The following is an 18,454-nucleotide window of genomic DNA, read 5'->3' on the forward strand; positions in this document are numbered from 1 at the left end:
CACATCACCAACTCTGGCATTGCGTATTAAAAGTGAGTGGATGAAGACTAACAATCCAGTGTAAATACCTAGTGTAGAAGTACCCTAGAAAAACATGGGTCTATATCACACACCAAGTCAGGCCACAGGTCCATCAGTTCAGTATTGTCTTATGTGGTTGGCCGTGGATCTTCAGGGTTTCAGACAAGGAGACATTCCCAGCCCTCCTAGGAGATGTGAGGGATTGAATCTGGGACCACTCAGCTAGGTTCTTTCTCAAACCTCCAATGATAAGACACAGGAAAGTTGTGATTTGGGAGTAACTGGGTTGTGGAACATCGTTCTAGAGTTCTTCAGCAACCTTCAGCTAACATACCACTAGCATAACATATTGTCCCATGCTGATTTTACACATCAGGCTGAAAAAAAAATCTATTGATTTCTTGTCCATGTCATTTTCTGAAGCAAAACAAATATGTCACTGAGCTTGCTTTTTATTTCTTTTTAATGAATAGCCACATGTGTGAAACTCCTTTTTTTTTTAAGTCAATACATATTTTCATAATAAATAAAATGGATGGACATGATCAACTTTGACAGGGCATCATTACGACATAAAAGCTGCCATTAAGCTTAACTCATAAACATTTCCTAGAATGGTACAGAATATTAAATCATATAAATAAATCTCCACTCATATAAATTATGTGATACAATTTTAAATAAATTATAATTAAATAGTACTATATGCTAAAATGCTTTTTAAATAAGGCAATACACTTTGTCCTCTGGAGAGAAGTAAACAGAAAAGGGAAAGATTCCTCAGACACCTGTTAACTAGATGTAATTAAGCAAGTTTGCTATCGGAAGATCAAATTTTATGTGTTAAAAATGAACTTAACTTTCAGTCAGAGAGCTTGGCACGTTTTCCCTAGATTTCATTTGACATGGAAATGAATTCCATTGAACCCCTTGGGCTTTTCAAGAAAAGATCCCAAAGCAAGCATATCAATGGATGCAGGGCCACCAGGCTCATAAAGAGGTCCAGGTTGAAAAGATGCTTCCATGTGGCTTGTCTGTATCAGACTTCCCTTACCTGGTACCTGCTGGATGTTTTGAAATACAACTCCCACCAGATCCAGCCTGTATGGTCAATGTCTGCTATGATACGAGTTGTAGACCAAAGCATCGGAAGGGTTCTGGGTTGTGGGAAGGCTGATCTAAACATTAACACCCTAATTCCCATGATGGTGGTGGCTCAAGAAGTTCTTCTGCTAGCACCAAAACTGGGGTCTTTGTTACAGAGGCACCAAGTAACAAAATAGATGCTCCGTCTGAGCCCAGCAGAGTCACAAGTTGAGTAGCGGCCTCATTTTTAAAGGCCTTCTTAATCTCCCAACCTTCCCTCAATACCCTCCCTTAATCAAGACTAAATCCCTCCATTTCACTGGTGTGAGTTGTATTTTATGGACAGGTCCAGAGGAGTTTCCAATCACATGTCTGAGGTGGCCCTTCCTTTCAAGTAAATTTGTTTTGCATTAGGCTAACTTGCCGGCCCTCGATTCACTCTGTAGAGATGTTCTGTCAAAGTTTGCCACTAATCCAGATAAAGCAGTTTGAGAACTGCTGGATCGATACTTTAAAATGGGTCTCATGAAAGCATACATCCGTTGAGTTCTGTATGGGTAAAAACATTTGTGTCTGCTGCCTTTAAAAGCGAACCATTGCATTTGTCCTTGTTCCACAGAGGCCACCACCGAAGGAAGCTGCAATGATCCTGATTGCCCACTCAGTTGTTGTTGTTGTTCTTCTTGCCTTTGTGGCTCTTGTTGGGGGCTTTGAGTGCTGCAGTGCAGGCATCCTCCAGGTAGTCAAACAGCAAATCAAGCTCACCAACTGCTTTGTTTTTTCCATTTTCTCCCAACTGTAAAATCAAAGCAAAAACAATTTCTTCATCAGAATGGACAATATAGATTATAAAAGATGTTGTGTCAATTTGGGGGGGACACACAGGGGGAAGTGGGGATACTCTAAGAATTAGAGCACAACTCCTTGAGAGGTTTTTCTACATAAGCCTCACTCAATTAACCAAGATCTGCAGAAGGATACAGCAGTGTGAGAAACAGAGTAGAACAGGTTCTGCGCAATAGGCAACAGAGTTCTTGCATCAGAGTTAAACAGGAAAGATTCACAATGGAGGGTTCCCTTCCTAGGTTCATTTTTAACGTGCCACAGTGTTTTTCTCTTTTGTTCAGGATTCAGGCATGAGATTAGCTTCTGCTCAGGTATGTCTTTCCTAGAGTTGCCTTCTGTGCGTCACAGTGGCCAAATGGGAATTAATATGACAATTCACCTTAGCAGAATGAGACTAAGACCCAGGAGCCCACTGCAAGAATGTTCATTGAACAGCCTGAACATTTTCTCTCTATAGTACTATTGATCCAATTTGGGTCATTTTGGATCTTCCATTGAGTTCTGTTAGATTCTGATAAGAATGAATTACTTCATTTATATTTTGCATAATTATTTATTTAGAGGGATTGGGTGAAGGGGATAGCAGACAATACCTCAATTTAGCACACATTTAAAGGCAAATCTGCCTAAAAGCAAATCTACCTAATTTGCACCGTATTTGCAAACAATATGTGAACCAAAACACAGCCATCCTTTACCAAGATAAAGCATGGGTATAAATCCATATATTAGTGAAAATAGGATACAAAAATACATTATATTAGGGGAAATATGAATATAAGGGTAATATGCTTTACAAAAATGCATATATGAGACAGAATTGCATCCAATTGTATGCATTTTTTATGAAATTGGCACTAAACTGTTGGTTAATTTTCAGGAGCACTTTTTAAAAGTGGAAATGTCACTCATGTGGAACCTGAACTTAAGTTTTTTTTAAAAAAAATAGAATCTGTGAGAAACCAAAACTGACAGATTTCTCCTTATCAAACCTCAATGGATTCAATACTGGACTAAACAGACGACAACAACAATTACAATTCCACCCCTGAATGAAATGCAAAAGGCTTGCCCCCTTTTTTTTTTATTCCCTTCAGGCGGCAAAACATTTTGTACTGGATAAAAGTTCAAAGGGAACAGATATGAATGTAAGCTAAGCAAATGCAGCTACAATGCAAGGCTGGCTGACATGGAGGGGTTTCTAACCATTGGCCTTGCTGGCTAGAGCTGATGAGATTTGCCATCCAACAACATCTGGGGGTCTACAGATAGACCATCCCTCCATTATATGCTACAGCTCTCCCTACAATGCAGCTTTCATTTAACATGGATCATATTCAAACCTTATTCCCCTGAGTGTATTCTGAGGGACTACAGTCTGTGAAGACTGTATAAAACATGCCATTTCTAAACATTTGAACTAGCACTCAACTAAGAAAAAAAAAGGGAGATTAATATTTTTTTAAAAAAAATCTTTTTCATGAACTGCTTTGAGGGTTGTTGTTGTTGCTTTTCATTCAAGTGGTACATAAATAAAATAGAACAAATTTTACAAAGCAACATACCTGTTGTAATTTGTCTTTCATTTGCTGCAGGTTCCTTTCAATGTGTTCTTTATTTCCCAGTGGTTTCTGAAAAGGAAGGAATGCAGCTAAGTCACAATGTGGTTTTTCATTTCACACCTTTCGCTTGTCTTGCACTTGACTGCAGAAAGATTGGATGTTTTGATTTGAGGTTTCCTCCTTTACCTTCGGCGCTGGTGATTTGCTACCTTGACTTGTCTAGAAATATATTGCCAACTGCCAGCCACAGAGGCAAGTTGAATACCCTGCTCCCCCACCTCCCTAGAGGAAAAGCATCCAAGCAGGTGAAATACCAAGGGAGCAGAGGATCAGGGGTGGGAAACAGAGACAGACTACAGCTATAGATGATGCTTACACAGCCATTCAGTTTCCTATTCAAATCGGCCAAGAAACTTGCAACTTCCTGGGCGCTGGGATATTTGTCCCCAGAGAGGGTCATGAGGACGTCTGTCACCACAATATCAGTTAATCTCTTCATTAGGTAGCAGCGATCATTCGCCTGCAAAGACAAGATAATGAAATTATGTACCTCGAACAACAAGAGAATAGGAAGGTACAAAGAGAGAATACAAATATTGTTGAATGCACATGGGAATCTCACCTTGATGTTGGTGTACAGATGCTGCCCAACAAATCTGTTATCTGTGTCCTTATCAAAGTGTCTTCCCTATTTAAAAAAGAGAGAGAGAGAGAATGAGAGTGTGGCAGAAAGATAAGGCTCTACTTTTTTAAAAGCTCTGCACTGTGGCACACAAGCTCCCTGAGTCTATATAGCTCTCCAGTTCCACAGCTGAGTTGGAGGAGACTGCTGCCCATGACATGGAACTATAGAAACGGATGCCAAGGTGTTATAGTGTTAGTGTTGACCTGGTGAGTGTGAAAGCTGCAGAAGGTAAGCAGGCCCAATGAGCTACCTAACAGATCGGAAGCGAAAAGCAGAACTAACTGAGAGCATCAACAAAACGTTAAAAGCCCCACACTTGCCAGTCCCATAGGTAGAAGATAACCATGAGTGGGTTGTGTAGCTAATTGTTTATAAAACGAGCTCTGGAAGGTCACACTTCCTAGGCAGCTGAATATAATCCTGTGGGTTGTGGTTTCCCAAAGCGGCATACATATTTAAAGTATGCACATACCTGAAGGCAGGTTAGCATCCTTTCAGGATGGAAGGATGTCAAGGAGCAAAAGTGGGGAAATCACAAGACAGTACAAAGCATATGAGAGCTGTGCAGCACGCAGACCAATTGCTTTACCTGGCTGGCTAAAGTATATGTACGATTCCTGAAGTAGGTTTTCTGGAAGTTGTTTCTCGTGAGTTCGCAGGAGTGGTTAGTATGAATAACTGCGTCCTTCAAGGGTACGGGGCTTGCCAAGAAGATAAAAGGGAGGCAAGTGCAGCAGAACACCCAGACAAGGAAGGATCTGGTCCCATTCTCAAGTGGATTCATGGCTCCCCAAGAAAGGTGGCAAGTTCAGCCAAGTCGCAGCTGCAGTCTTTGAACCTTCTAGAGACGCACAGAAGGAGAATTTCCCAATGAAGATAGACAAAGATCTATTAACGTTATAGTGAAAAATAATAATTTTGCTTTATAAATTATGCATCTAACTTACATTTCAACATGCAGCAATATAATTATATAAGCACTTGGAATTATTACTTACTTGTGATGTTTTTGCTGTGCTGTGAAGGAGTTGAAGGTTCCCCTATATATACCCATTGCCACCTTGTGCGAGAGATAGGTAGCGATGAGTTAAAATGACATCATCGAGTCTCTTACTTTCCACCATCGCTTCTGAGAATTTACTAACCACGGCACCCAAAAAAAAAAGCCACAAGACACAACCTTGCTGGTTTTTTACTGTGTAATTTTTATGAGGTGCCCCTGTTGCTGAGGCTGGGGGCAGAAAGATGGGTTTATTCCCGACACAGCTGCAAGTTAGGGTCAAACTAAATGTGACAGCATTCACACAATTGGCCAATGTGTGACTGGCGTGTAAAAAGTAGGCATTGGTGGTGTGTGTCTGTGTGTTGATATGGGTCATCATGACCATGGCAAGAATAAAGTCCTTCCTCCTCCTCCACCAGGGTCCCAATCCATAAAGCTATCCCCACACCAGCTATTTACCATTAAGAATCCTGTGATGGCCTGGGACTCGGGCTCGGGCTCGGAACCAGAGGAGTCTCAGTCTGCACCAGATCCTTTGCCTCAGGCATCATCTGAACCAAGTCTGGGGCCTGATTCTGAAGAGCCCCAGTCTGCACAGGTTCCCCTGCAACAAGCACCAGCTGGGCCGAGTCAGGGGCCTGAGCCTGCCCTGGCTCCAGATGTGGGGATTACCTCATTGCCTTCAGCTGGGTCATCACTTACAGCTGCTCCACTACCGGTTTGGTCAGGGGAGGCTGAGGCAGTCCCTGGGTCTAGTAACCCACCGACGTCTCCCGAGCTGCAGAAACTAAGGTCTGAGAGAAGGAGAGACCTGAGTACTTGCAGGAGGAGTGCTCGCCTTCGGACGAAACAGGGAGGTGCGTCGCAGGGGGATCAGGACTGGCTGCTACCCCGACAAAGATGAAAGGCTGTCGGATCCCGCTCCAGGTTTCGGGAGCAACATTGCTGTATGCTAGATCCTGCCTGAGATCCTGTAGCTGTCCTTGCCTGGTTTCCTGCCTCATGTCCTGCCTTGGCCCTGTCAGACTGACTCTTAGCGGAACCTTCGGATTCTGGACCAGTCCTGGACCGCGTTTCACGGGTTACCCCCGGGCCCAGCACAAATCCATTCATTGAGTTTGATGCATCAATGAAACTTTAAAAATGTGAAATGCAACACTGCAACAACTAAATGTTGTGATTGGCGTAGGGCATGGGGTGTGGGGACTTAAGATCAGAGAATTGGAGGGGACTGACCCGGCAGAAGACCCAGCAGGCTGTAGGATGAGAATGCAGGATGCCAGGAGGAGACTAACCTAAGGGGGATCCTAGCAGCTTGGGAGATGGAGATTTGGATCCAAGCAAGGGCCTGAGCAGATTGTGTGGAGAATATATCACCTCTGTGTTATTGGATACCACTGGTGTAACCTTCACGGCTCATTAAGGAGGCTAATGCACCTTCCTCTGTCAGTGAAGAGTCTTTCTCTTTTGAGGAGGCACCTGGGGATAAGTTCAATGGTGAACCGGCTCCATCAACTCCATCTCTGTTTCCAAGGGCATGGATGTGGCAGTGCTACAAGAACGAACCTTACGTGCCCAGTCTCTACAGAGGAGCACCCATTTGCTTGTCCAGGCTCAAGCCTTAGGATGTCAACCGCGTGAATAGCTTGCGCCACTCTTCCTAAGGAAAGTGTAAGCGACATGTAAATCATTGGAATAACATCTTAAGTGATGCCGAGCTGTGTACCATGCATTTGTAACCTGTAGACCTATGTTGGGATGCTGTACTGACTTCCTAAAGAAAACCTTTGAAAAATTGTGGTGACATTTAACTGTCAGTAGTCTTGCTAATATGTATAAGGCTGAATCAGATAAGTGCTGGAAATGCAAAGAGGTTGAGGAGACGTTCTTTCATGTGTGGTGGACTTGTAAAGGGGTAAAACAGTATTGGGAAATGATCCATAAAGAATGGGAAAAAAAATGTTTTAAAAGTACTTTCCCAAAAAAACCAAAGTCCTTTCTGTTGGGAATAATTCAGACTGAAATTCCCGGGTGTCAAAAAAAAAGGTTATTTATGTATGCCACTACTGTGGCCCATGTTTTGTTAGCCCAAAAATGGAAAACAAGCCAGGTTCCAACATAGAGGAGGGAGAAAGGTTGTTTTCTGCTGCTCCAGAGAAGCGGACACGGAGCAATGGATCCAAAGTACAAGAAAGAAGATTCCACCTAAACATTAGGAAGAACTTCCTGACAGTAAGAGCTGTTCGACAGTGGAATTTGCTGCCAAGGAGTGTGGTGGAGTCTCCTTCTTTGGAGGTCTTTAAGCAGAGGCTTGACAACCATATGTCAGGAGTGCTCTGATGGTGTTTCCTGCTTGGCAGGGGGTTGGATTCGATGGCCCTTGTGGTCTCTTCCAACTCTATGATTCTATGATTCTAAAGAAGAATGGCAATTTAAACAGATGGAATGTGCACAGCTTGCGGACCTAACATATAGAATAAGAGAAAAGAAGAACACACATTTAAAGAAGATTGGAAATTGTTTATTGAATATATGGGAAATAACTGTGTATAGCTGAAAATGCTGGCAGCATTAAGATAAATTCAACAGTGTAAATAAGTTTTGATGGCTGTAATAATGGACTACTGAATGGTATAGTTTTTGTGAAATATGCAGGGATTTTTGATATGTAAAATGAACCATAGAAAGAGAAGGAGGGAAGTGACTGATATCTTAAGGGTGTAAAAATGAGTACTTAAATAAAACAGAAAATTATATATATATGACAATTGTGGTGACAGTTCAAGAGTCAGATAACAGCCAGGGCATGTGCTCATACTTGTCTGTATATCAATATGGGGAAATGTTGCACACCACCATGGCAAGGTCATGATCCACAAGAGTACAAAGGTGGCCTGTTGCTCTGGAAAGTCAATATTCTGCAGTTTCAATCCATTTCAACTTCAAAGTTCTTGACTGTGCCCTGAGGGCCATAGAGATCATGGTGCACGGAGCATGTTTTATTTAAATTATTCGCTTTGTTAAAAGCTCAAATGTTCTTGGTACAGCTCTTGATAGACGTACCCTGCATGAATTTGCCTAACCCTCTTTCAAAGCCATCCAAGATGGTGTCAATCGCTGCCTTTTGTGGGGGCAAATTCTATAGTTCAACTATGCCACATGTGACAAAGTACTTTCTTTCGTCTCTGCTGAATCTACCAACATTCTGCTTCATTGCATGTCTACCAGTTATAGGTTTATGAGGGTGGGGGGACTTTTCTCTATCCACTTTTTCTATTCTGTGACCGTTTAAGTGGTATAAGGCTGCTTTAAATGTAAGGGGCAGATGTGGTCCTAGACAAAGATGAGTGAAATCATCTATTAGCACCTTGTAGACCAATTTTCTATTATGATTATATTTTCATTTCTATTCCACTTCATATTTTAAGGGGGGGGGGACTCAGAGTGGTTTATAACACATTAAAATATCCAATAAAACAATCCAGAATAAAACTAATGCCAGCTTCAAGGAAAATATTTCAGAACCTTCTCTAAGTGACATTTTGCTTTCCCCATATTTATTCACCTACTTAATTTATAGAGCTGCCCCATAATAGGACTATAGGAAGCCCTGGTGGTGTAGTGGTTAGGGTGTCGGACTGGGTCCTGGGAGATCAGGGTTCAAATCCCGACACAGTTATGATCTTGGTGACCTTGGAGTCAGTCACAGCCCCTTAACCTACCTCACAGGGTTGGTGTAGGAATTAAATGATTCCATGTGCTGCTGATATAGTAGAACCAAATTCAGTTGATTCTGACAAGATGCTCTGAGAAGACAATTTAGCGATTGTCCAGATTAGGATACGGTCCTCAGCATTTACCCATACAAGTACAGTGGTACCTCAGGTTACATACGCTTCAGGTTACAGACTATGCTAACCCAGAAATATTACCTCGGGTTAAGAACTTTGCTTCAGGATGAGAACAGAAATCATGCAGCAGCGGCGCAGTGGCAGCGGGAGGCCCCATTAGCTGAAGTGGTGCTTCAGGTTAAGAACAGTTTCAGGTTAAGTACGTACCTCCGGAACGAATTAAGTACTTAACCTGAGGTACCACTGTACTGTATATTATCCATTTGATTTCAGTGAATTTATAGATCTATGTGTTTGTGACTGAGTTCTATGTCTATGGCAGGTTCACTAGAACCTCCAAGTGCTAACCAAAGAAGCGGCTTTCTGTTAAATCTGATATTTTTTAGCTTAAACCCGTATTTTAAAAAACTCTACAATAAAACGTAGAGTTCATCAGTGAAGAAATAATATCGATTTCTCCTTGTTTCAATTTTATTTTATTTTTTTTACAGAGAGAGAGAAAGCACAGCACAGTAGTAAAAATCACATAAGCAGCAAAGTGGTACTCAACCTCATTTAGGGTTTCCTTTCCCCTTTTTTCTTTCCAGTAATGTCTCAGAAATCACCCTTTTCCCACTCACAGGCTCTGGGGTAATACTTCGAACCACAATTACACACTGAGTTTCCCTAGGTGACTAGTAAGTCAGAGTGGTTTGATATTCTCAACAACTGACCCATATAAAACACAGAGGATTCGAAGCAGAGGAATAGCATGTGCACCAGAAGCCACAAAGACTTCCTCCTTGATTTCAACCTTCTGTCGTCATGTAGACTAATCTTTGATTTCATCTTCCTAGGACTTGCAGAGACTTGTCTCTGCTTAACAACTTGCAGTGCTCTCTTTTTTTCTAAAAAATAATGTTTAGGGGTACTCTCATTTTGACTCAAGAAAATCACCGTTTTATAGTTCAAATAAATACAGTGAATGGGCAAAAGTACAAAGATTCACAAAATGTTTAGGGGTATGTGTATTCCTGCGTCCCCCCAGGAAAAAAAGGCACTGACAACTTGATTTGTGTTTTTAGTTGTTATCTGGTTATAGTAGCATGAATTTGACACATTTTAAATTCTTGGATGAGATTTCTCAACAGTAAGCCCGCAATGTACACAGGGGTTGCTTTCCAGAAATCACACCTGAAGGCAAAATCACATACAGTGGTGCCTCGCAAGACGAAATTAATTCGTTCTGCAAGTTTTTTCGTTCTACGAGTTTTTTCGTCTTGCAAAGCACCACTGCGTATTGACGGTTTCCCGTAGGAATGCATTGGCAGTTTTTTAAAAAAGGCTCAAGACATTTCGTCTTGTGAAGCAAGCCCATAGGGAAATCCGTCTTGCGAAGCAACTCAGAAAACGAAAAACTCTTTCGTCTTGCGAGTTTTTCGTCTTCCGAGGCATTCGTCTTGCGAGGTACCACTGTACTGTATAGTCTAAACACACTGGGTGCAATTGCAGGTGGGTTTACCAAAGTCTTTATTTCCTGGACACCTGCCCATTTATTTATTTATTTATTTATTTATTTATTTATTTAGAAGCCAAGCACTTTAAAGATCAATGCACACAACTGAAATGTGCCTAAGTTGCAGGCTTCCTGTATTCACAAACTATAGACAACATACAGGTAATCAGATGCATGTTTGAGCACCCCCATGTTCAAAGCGCTGCAGTTGGCAGTCTCCCACTACTGCTATAGCTAAATAGAGTTGCAATGGTTTTATTATTTTTGAAAAAAATATTTATGATTTTCAGGTTTATACATTTCAGAAATTTTACAGTTATTTTAACATTTCAAATCTTGACTTCCTTCCCCCTTTTCCTGTGGCTACTTAAATTTATTCTTAATATTTTCTGCATATCCAAATTAACTTAATTTGTTCATTTATTCATCTACTTTAAATATATAGACTTATGAAACTGCAGGTTGTTACAACAATCCTACAATTTATCTGTAAATATTCAATAAACCATTTCCATTCTTTTATATATAAAGAAACTGTTATCTTGATTTCTTATTTTTCCAGTAAGTTTTGCCATTTCTGCATATTCTATGAGTTTTTGTGTCCATTCTTCCTTTGCTGGGACTTCTACTTTTTTCCATTTTGGGGCAAGTAACATTCTTGTCACTGTAGTAGCATATATGACTGAGTTTCTATACAGTTTAGATAGTTCTGTCGCTATAATTCCCAAAAACTTCCGGTTGTTTTTTTAATAAACGTTATTTTAAACATCCTTTTCCATTCATTATATATCATTTCCCAGTAAGCTTTAACCTTACTACAAGACCCCCCGCATATGATAAAAAGAACCTTCTTTCTCTTTACATTTCCAACACTTACTAGATTTAGAGTTATACATTTTTGCCAATTTACTCGGTGTTAGATACCATTGATAGAGAGAGTTGCAACATTCAGACAGCAGTTAGACTGTACACACTTACTTGAGAGCATGTCTAATCGGATCCCATGAGATTTACTTATGAGTAGATATGCAGTGCACTGTTAGTTAATGCATTCTATTAATTGACGAAAATATGTTTGATAGATCAAAAAGATGTGCCTGATGAATTAGGCAGCAAAATTTCAGAATACTTTAAAAAAATTAAAAATAAAACAAACCGTTTGGAAAATCATGGGTGGTGGGTGTCAACTTAGAAAAGATATTCCTCCCCATTGAGGTGGAAATGAATGTCAGAGTCCAACCCTAAGACTGGCCATCACCCAGAGGGGCTTAAGAGAGCACCACCAACACACCCACAGAGCTGTAGTCCAGGGTGGAAGGTGAGGAGCTGGCACAATTATGAGGCCCACATTGAGCCATATGGCACCACGCTGGGCTCTGTCGCTCTTATTCTGCACCCACAGGGCTTGCCACTGGCTGCCTCTGCAAATGGAGGGAACAGGGCTCAGTAGTGGGACACCTCTGCCCAGTATACCTGAAGGAGCGTCTCCACCCCCATCGTTCAGCCCGGACACTGAGGTCCACCTCTGAGGGCCTTCTGGCGGTTCCCTCACTGCGAGAACTGAGATTACAGGGAACCAGGCAGAGGGCCTTCTCGGTAGTGGCGCCTGCTCTGTGGAACGCCCTCCCATCAGAAGTCAAAGAAATAAACAACTACCTGACTTTTAGAAGACATCTGAAGGCAACCCTGTTTAGGGAAGTTTTAAATGTGTGATGTTTTATCGTGTTTTTAATATTCTGTTGGGAGCCACCCAGAGTGGCTGGGGAAACCCAGTTAGATGGGGGGGACATAAATAATAAATTATTATTATTATTATTATTATTATTATTATTATTATTATTATTATTATTACTACTACTACTACTACCCAACCACCACCCCGTCCAGTGCAAAGGGGTTTTGGGTTGCTCTGTAAGATGGTATATAAAATATCCTGTGATTTATTCACAGAGAGGTAGACACTCCCATTCACCCACCTGGGAGCTTACTTCTTCTCCCAATCTCTCACCCTGGGAGACCCTTTCTACCCTGCCTTTTATGCAGTGACTTCCCCCCCTCCTCCGACTGTCTCCTTCCTGTTTGTGTCCTCCTCAGCCCAAGATTAAGGACTTCTCCCACCCACCCCAAGTTTTTATAAATGTTTCCAATACAAAGTAGTAAACATACACAGAGAAAACAAGAGAAAGAGAAAATAGAGAAAGAAAACAAACAGAACACTGGTTAAGAACATAAAAGGAGGAAGAAAAACAAATAACACAAAGAGAGAACACTGTTTTCTTTCAAATGTTCATTTAGGTAAAGGGACCCCTGACCATTAGGTCCAGTTGTGGCTGACTCTGGCTCATCTCACTTTATTGGCCGAGGGAGCCGGCATACAGCTTCCGGGTCATGTGGCCAGCATGACTAAGCCGCTTCTGGCAAACCAGAGCAGCGCACGGAAACGCCATTTACCTTCACACCAGAGCGGTACCTATTTATCTACTTGTACTTTGACGTGCTTTCGAACTGCTAGGTTGGCAGGAGGAGGGACCGGGCAACGGGAGCTCACCCCGTCGCGGGGATTCGAACCGCCAACCTTCTGATCAGGAAGTCCTAGGCTCTGTGGTTTAACCCACAGTGCCACCCACGTTTCTAATGTTTATTTACTCGCACACAAATATGCGATCAATTTGATCATTCGTCAGAAAAAAACTAAAATTCATTTAATCAGATGGCAGTCATAGGACTAAGATACTTTGATGGTGGTATTTTGATTTCTTCTTCTGCACAATATTTCATTTATTTATTTATTTTATTATTATTATTATTATTATTATTATTATTATTATTATTATTATTATTATTATTTGCCATCAGTCCCGGGCACCGAAATGTCATGCATTCAACCTGCTTGCATGATCAGCCAGGAGCAAAGGCTTCCAAGTTCAAGTGTGCCAAATGCAGAAGCTCAAAACAGCAGGATATTGACTTCCCTTTGCCACAGAGCACATTCCTAAAATATGCTCCTGGCTAAGGCCAAGTTGAGGAGTGTAGTTCAATACGAACGTATAATAAATCAAGTATAATGGCTGCTGGGCTCTGGGAAGGGACTTCTTCTTCGCCCAGGGCAGCAGATCAAACCTAGGCAGCAGCTTCTTCCATAGTTCTGAGTACAAGGGAAGTGGCGCTGGCTTCCCTTAGCCCTGCACAAAACATGCACTCCTTTTCAAACCACAGCAGCACTCCTAGGCAGCAGGCTTTTTCAGTTTCAGCCACAAGGGAGGCATTGCTGCTCAGCTGGTCTCACTCAGTATGAGACAAAAAAAATCATAACTTATAGGGATATACAGGGTGGATTTGTATGCTAGACCACATTCACACCGTGCATTTAAAGCACTACAACAACAATTTAAACAGTGATGTCTTTCTCCAAAGAATTCTGGGAGCTGTTGTTTGTCGAAGGTGCTGAGAGTTGTTGGTAGACACACACACACACACCCCAATTCTGTGAAGGAAGATGGACTGTGGGTTGCTGTATTTTGAAGAGAGAGAGAAAGAGGATGCTATGACAGCCATTCAAAGCCAATAAATGTGATTTGTCTCAATTTTTCTACCTGAAGAAGAGGCCATGTCCTGGAAAAAGAGGCAAGCCAGTTAAACCACTTGGAGAACTGCATTTCTGACAGGCACACTGCCAGCATGGTGGTGTCCTCAAAGTATAACGTAAGTGGAAGCAAACAGTAGTACCCTCATACAGGCAGAAGAAACCTTGTACCCACAAAGGCCCTCTAACCATCTACTAACTCACAACCCTCCCCCCTCCACTTCTTCCATCTGTTCCCAATTGCTCCTTTTGCATCTACACACACACACACAGACACCACACCACCCTCTCCTTATCTGAGTGCAGGCACAAGTTGTTAGCTTTTGCAAGCTCTGTGGGCTTCTCCATAATCCATTCAATACCAATAAACTGCCAGCTATCTTCCTACCAGAAACTGCTGGGGCTGGTTGGAACCTAGCTCTGCATGGTGAGCTGTCGGAACTGTGGGCTACAGCATCGTCCTGGCAGTAAAACGGTCTCATTCCCCACCCAGACTGGAAATTACAAAAGCTCTTTCCTGCCTTGGAAGGTCCAGTGGTCACGCTGCCCGATTCCGCCTCTGCTTAGTGTCATTCTAGAGCCCATGATTTTGCTCAGCTAGGGTTCTCTTGCCCTCCTTCTTCCTTGTGAAGGGACCGCCCGCTACTCCTCCCTCCCTCCTTTATTCCCTCCTCCCAGTACACAGGGAGAACCTTCCCCATGGGAACAAAGAATCAGAATGTAATAGGATTTTATGCGTATTTGATATCATTCCACTTTGTTGTGGGAATGAGCCATAGTTCAAAGTAAAGGAAGTTCTAGGTATTGCTACAAAAAAACCCTCCCGTCTGAAACCCTGGGAAGTCACTGCCTCAGTATAGACCAGATGATAGACATGGTGACTCTAAAAGTTGGTTTCAAACCTCCTAGCACTCTGACCCATAATGGCCAATGGTCATGGATGATGGGAGTTGTAGCCCAACATGTGGAGAATATTACATCAGCTGCCCCGGTTCAGACAATGCCAAGGTAGATGACCAATGGATAATCTGTGACACGTTTAAAAACCTGTAAAAATCAATTTTCATGTAGAAGCAAGTACCAATGGGAAGAAGAGAGTAAATGCTAATATTGGAAGTGTTCTCATTTTTACCGAGGTGATTCATGGACCACATTGCTGCAGTGGTCGTATCAAAGTCTATTCTATACTTCAAGCAATGCATTTCATTTAGATTTCATGTTGTTGTACCATGCCATTTAATGACCTACTTATTCAACTATTGAGAAAAGCCACTTCAGTTGTAGTGACATTTCTGTACTTCCTGCTTTATTTTGGCATCTTATTCACTGAACTTGGTCCACATAATGAAGCTGAACACACAGTAGCACACAACAGAACAAAGCAAGTTAAAATTCAGAGATCTTGTCCTCTTGGGTGGTATAAATCTGTGAAGAAAGAGGCTTCCTTGTTTGGAGGCAGTGAAGCCAAGTCCCCAAAAGACAAAGGTGTTGTGTGTTATTTATTCAAATGTATTTAATCACCCAATAATTGGAAAGTCACTTAAATGAACCAAGACCCTATACACACACACACACACACACACACACCATCTGTTAGGAAGAAACTCTCTATATAGCCTGTTTTATGAGAGTCTTTTAATTTCAAATGCTTCTATATACAGGTGGGCAATCTCTAGGGCACTACAGTAGCCTCCATAGATACTCCTTTCAAGAAAGAGAAATAGTTCTTCCATAATGGAATCTCTGCAAAGAGATAAAGTGAAACATTTGGATAGATTCCTATTTTCTTATTTTCCCAAGCAAGTGGTTTCATGTGCATGGTGTCAGGACTGGAGTCCTGCAATAAAGGAAGCAGATCTCCGTTGTCAGCGAAGTTTATTCAAGAAAACAAGCATACAACTCAGCCTAATGGTGTCAGCAGCTCTTCCTGGTAGGTCTTGCCCAGTTGCAAGGTGGAAGATCCCAGCCTAAGGCTCCTCTTCTCCAGGATGTTTCCCAAGCAGTCTCAAACTGCTTTTTATGTGCAGTAATGTGCTAACTCAGTTGTTGTTGTTGTTTAGTCGTTTAGTCGTGTCCGACTCTTCGTGACCCCATGGACCAGAGCACGCCAGGCACTCCTGTCTTCTGTCTTCTGACAGCAGTGCTAACTCAGAGGCCCCAGTAATAAGTTTTCACTCTAGTAAAATTTGAAACCTATTCTAAATCACAGTTGCAGCATCGCTTATGGCAACCCCAAAGTTCCGCACCCAGTGTGACCAAACCAGTCACACTCCCCTAAATCTGCCTCTACTGTTGGCCCTGGCTATAGAGTTCTAGGTTCCTCTAGATGCTAATACTATATACATGGATCTATAAATGTGCTTGTGAGTCGAGGACCCTAACCCGTGTAGTGGAGAAATAATGGACACAGAAACAACTATTTTAGGTTAATGGGCTGAAAAAGGCCACATCTTTTATTGGTTACAGCATGTGAGCGGTATTGGCTTAGGCATTGGATCAAACAACCTATATCCGACCCCACAGTCATTTGAAGGTTAACAACCAGTGGGAGGAGCTTGTTGATGCAAATACTACTGGAATCTTCCCCTGATGTCACTGGGGGTCGTGCCATGGCCCTAGCCACCAGCAGGGCATCGGACAGGATCCATGACCGCTGGAATACCCAAAATGGGGTGGGATAGGTGATGGCCACACCCCGCCCCCCAAGAGGCTGGTGCCAATTTAGTCAAATGGACAAAAACTCCTACCAGGCCCCCTGGGCAACTAGGGTGACCAACCAAGGTCCATAGCAAGGTCAAGAGCACAAACCTAGCCTAAAGGGTGGGCGGGCGGGTGATCCGACATCTTCCAGGAAGCAGAATGAGGCGCGGAGGCTACCGCGGCCACTTAAATGTGGCTAAACCCCGCCCCCAGGCCAACCCTATTGGCTGGCCCACTGCAGGGAGGGGCAGCAGCTGGGGAGATGATGCAGGGGGCCAAACACGCCCCCTGCTGACGGGGGAACGGTTCCCGCTCACACCACCTCCCCTCTGGGAAGAGGAGAGGCTCTGCCACAACCAAGCACTTTTCGTTTTGTTTGATACTCTCCAACATTCCTCAGAAGGACATTTTACAAACATCTCTATATCTCAGTGAAAGGTGTGGAAGAAATCCTCCTATTCTTGTTCCAAGCCAGGGTCATGGTGGTTGGGAATCAGACTCAACATGAACTATAAGATTGCTGTTTTGTAAACCTTTCCATTCTTCAGTGTTTGCCGTATCCTCATCCTTAGCTCAAAGGAAGAGGTTAGCATGAATCACACATTTGGGCAGGTCATCAGGGCTGGGCTAAATTTGCCTCCTCCCAAAACTGAGTTTGGGTCCTGGCCAAATATCAGCAACTTTAGTTAACCAGATTCATCACACACACACACACACACACACACACACGTTATTTATTTCTTTTTAAACGATCATTTGCCACTAGTTTCAAAGACTAGATTAATGGTTTCAGCAGTTTGATTTCTGTTTAATTGAACATATTTTAAACAATAATTTTTATATGTTCGGTGAGTCTTTTCTGAATTACAATCAGGGATTAAATAATTGCAAATTCCTGTATGAAATTGCCTGATTCACATCTTGACACATGTGCAGATAAGAATTTAGATAACCACTGGATTTTGTACTCTTTGCATCTGTAAAAAGGTATCAGTCATTTAAAAGTCTCGAAGTATGCATGTAAGTAGCGGCAGCAAGACATGAACACCTACAGTCAATTAAAAGTTGATTTTATTCCAGAAAAAACATGCCACTTGTCCGGAGCTCTCTGCCCCCGTGACTTATGGCTACCCTGATGATGACTCAACTAAATCCTCAACGTTGTTCCTCTTCCTCCGGAAACAACACATGAAAACGAATCTCTGCCGTCACTTCTGTGATGTAAATTTCCCCTTTTCTTGTACCCTTCCCCTCCTGCGTTCTTGCACACTGAGAGGCTTGGAAACTGGCTCAGACAAGCTATTGTCTGATAACTCCTGTGTTTCTCTGGGCTATGAAGTCCCCCCTGTAACTTCCCTCTGGTCATCCCCTAACAATTCTCCCTTCATGCCCTGGGCTGCTGTCCAAGTCTGGCAGCTGCTGTTGCTCACTTGCTGGCTCCAGCCTGACAATGTAGCTATTTTTAGAGAAAATACTAATTTGAATATTATGGCATGGGTTTTGAGAGGTACCTTTCACAATTGGTGTGGAAATAAAACAGAATTATGGGTAAAAGCATGTAAAAGTGAAATCTCCAGTTATAACAGGGTTATTTCTAATTAAGGATCTGACGTACACAAATA

General features: G+C 42.3%; 1 protein-coding gene across 1 annotated transcript; it reads right to left on the reverse strand.

The window, feature by feature from the left end:
* Positions 1 to 768: 768 nt before the first annotated feature.
* IL22 (interleukin 22) lies at positions 769 to 5,015 on the reverse strand. Its single transcript, XM_083402557.1, has 5 exons — positions 4,790 to 5,015; positions 4,138 to 4,203; positions 3,892 to 4,035; positions 3,519 to 3,584; positions 769 to 1,903 (listed from the first exon to the last, which is right to left on the reverse strand). Exons 1-5 carry the CDS (start codon positions 4,982 to 4,984, stop codon positions 1,769 to 1,771), a joined length of 606 nt encoding a protein of 201 aa, XP_083258683.1. The 5' UTR covers positions 4,985 to 5,015; the 3' UTR covers positions 769 to 1,768.
* Between the last annotated feature and the right edge of the window lie 13,439 nt (positions 5,016 to 18,454).

Source organism: Podarcis tiliguerta, assembly GCF_965153285.1.
Source record: "Podarcis tiliguerta genome assembly, chromosome: 10".
In the NCBI taxonomy this organism is placed as follows: Eukaryota; Metazoa; Chordata; class Lepidosauria; order Squamata; family Lacertidae; genus Podarcis; species Podarcis tiliguerta.

Bases quoted from the DNA above. Each gene is read 5' to 3' on its own strand.
- IL22 (XM_083402557.1), bottom strand. From the start codon at position 4,984: ATGAATCCACTTGAGAATGGGACCAGATCCTTCCTTGTCTGGGTGTTC. The intron at 3,585-3,891 runs GTAAGCATCATC...CTTCCTTTTCAG, and splicing joins ATAGGAAACTGAATGGCTGT to AAACCACTGGGAAATAAAGA. The intron at 1,904-3,518 runs GTATGTTGCTTT...TTGATTTTACAG, and splicing joins TGAAAGACAAATTACAACAG to TTGGGAGAAAATGGAAAAAA.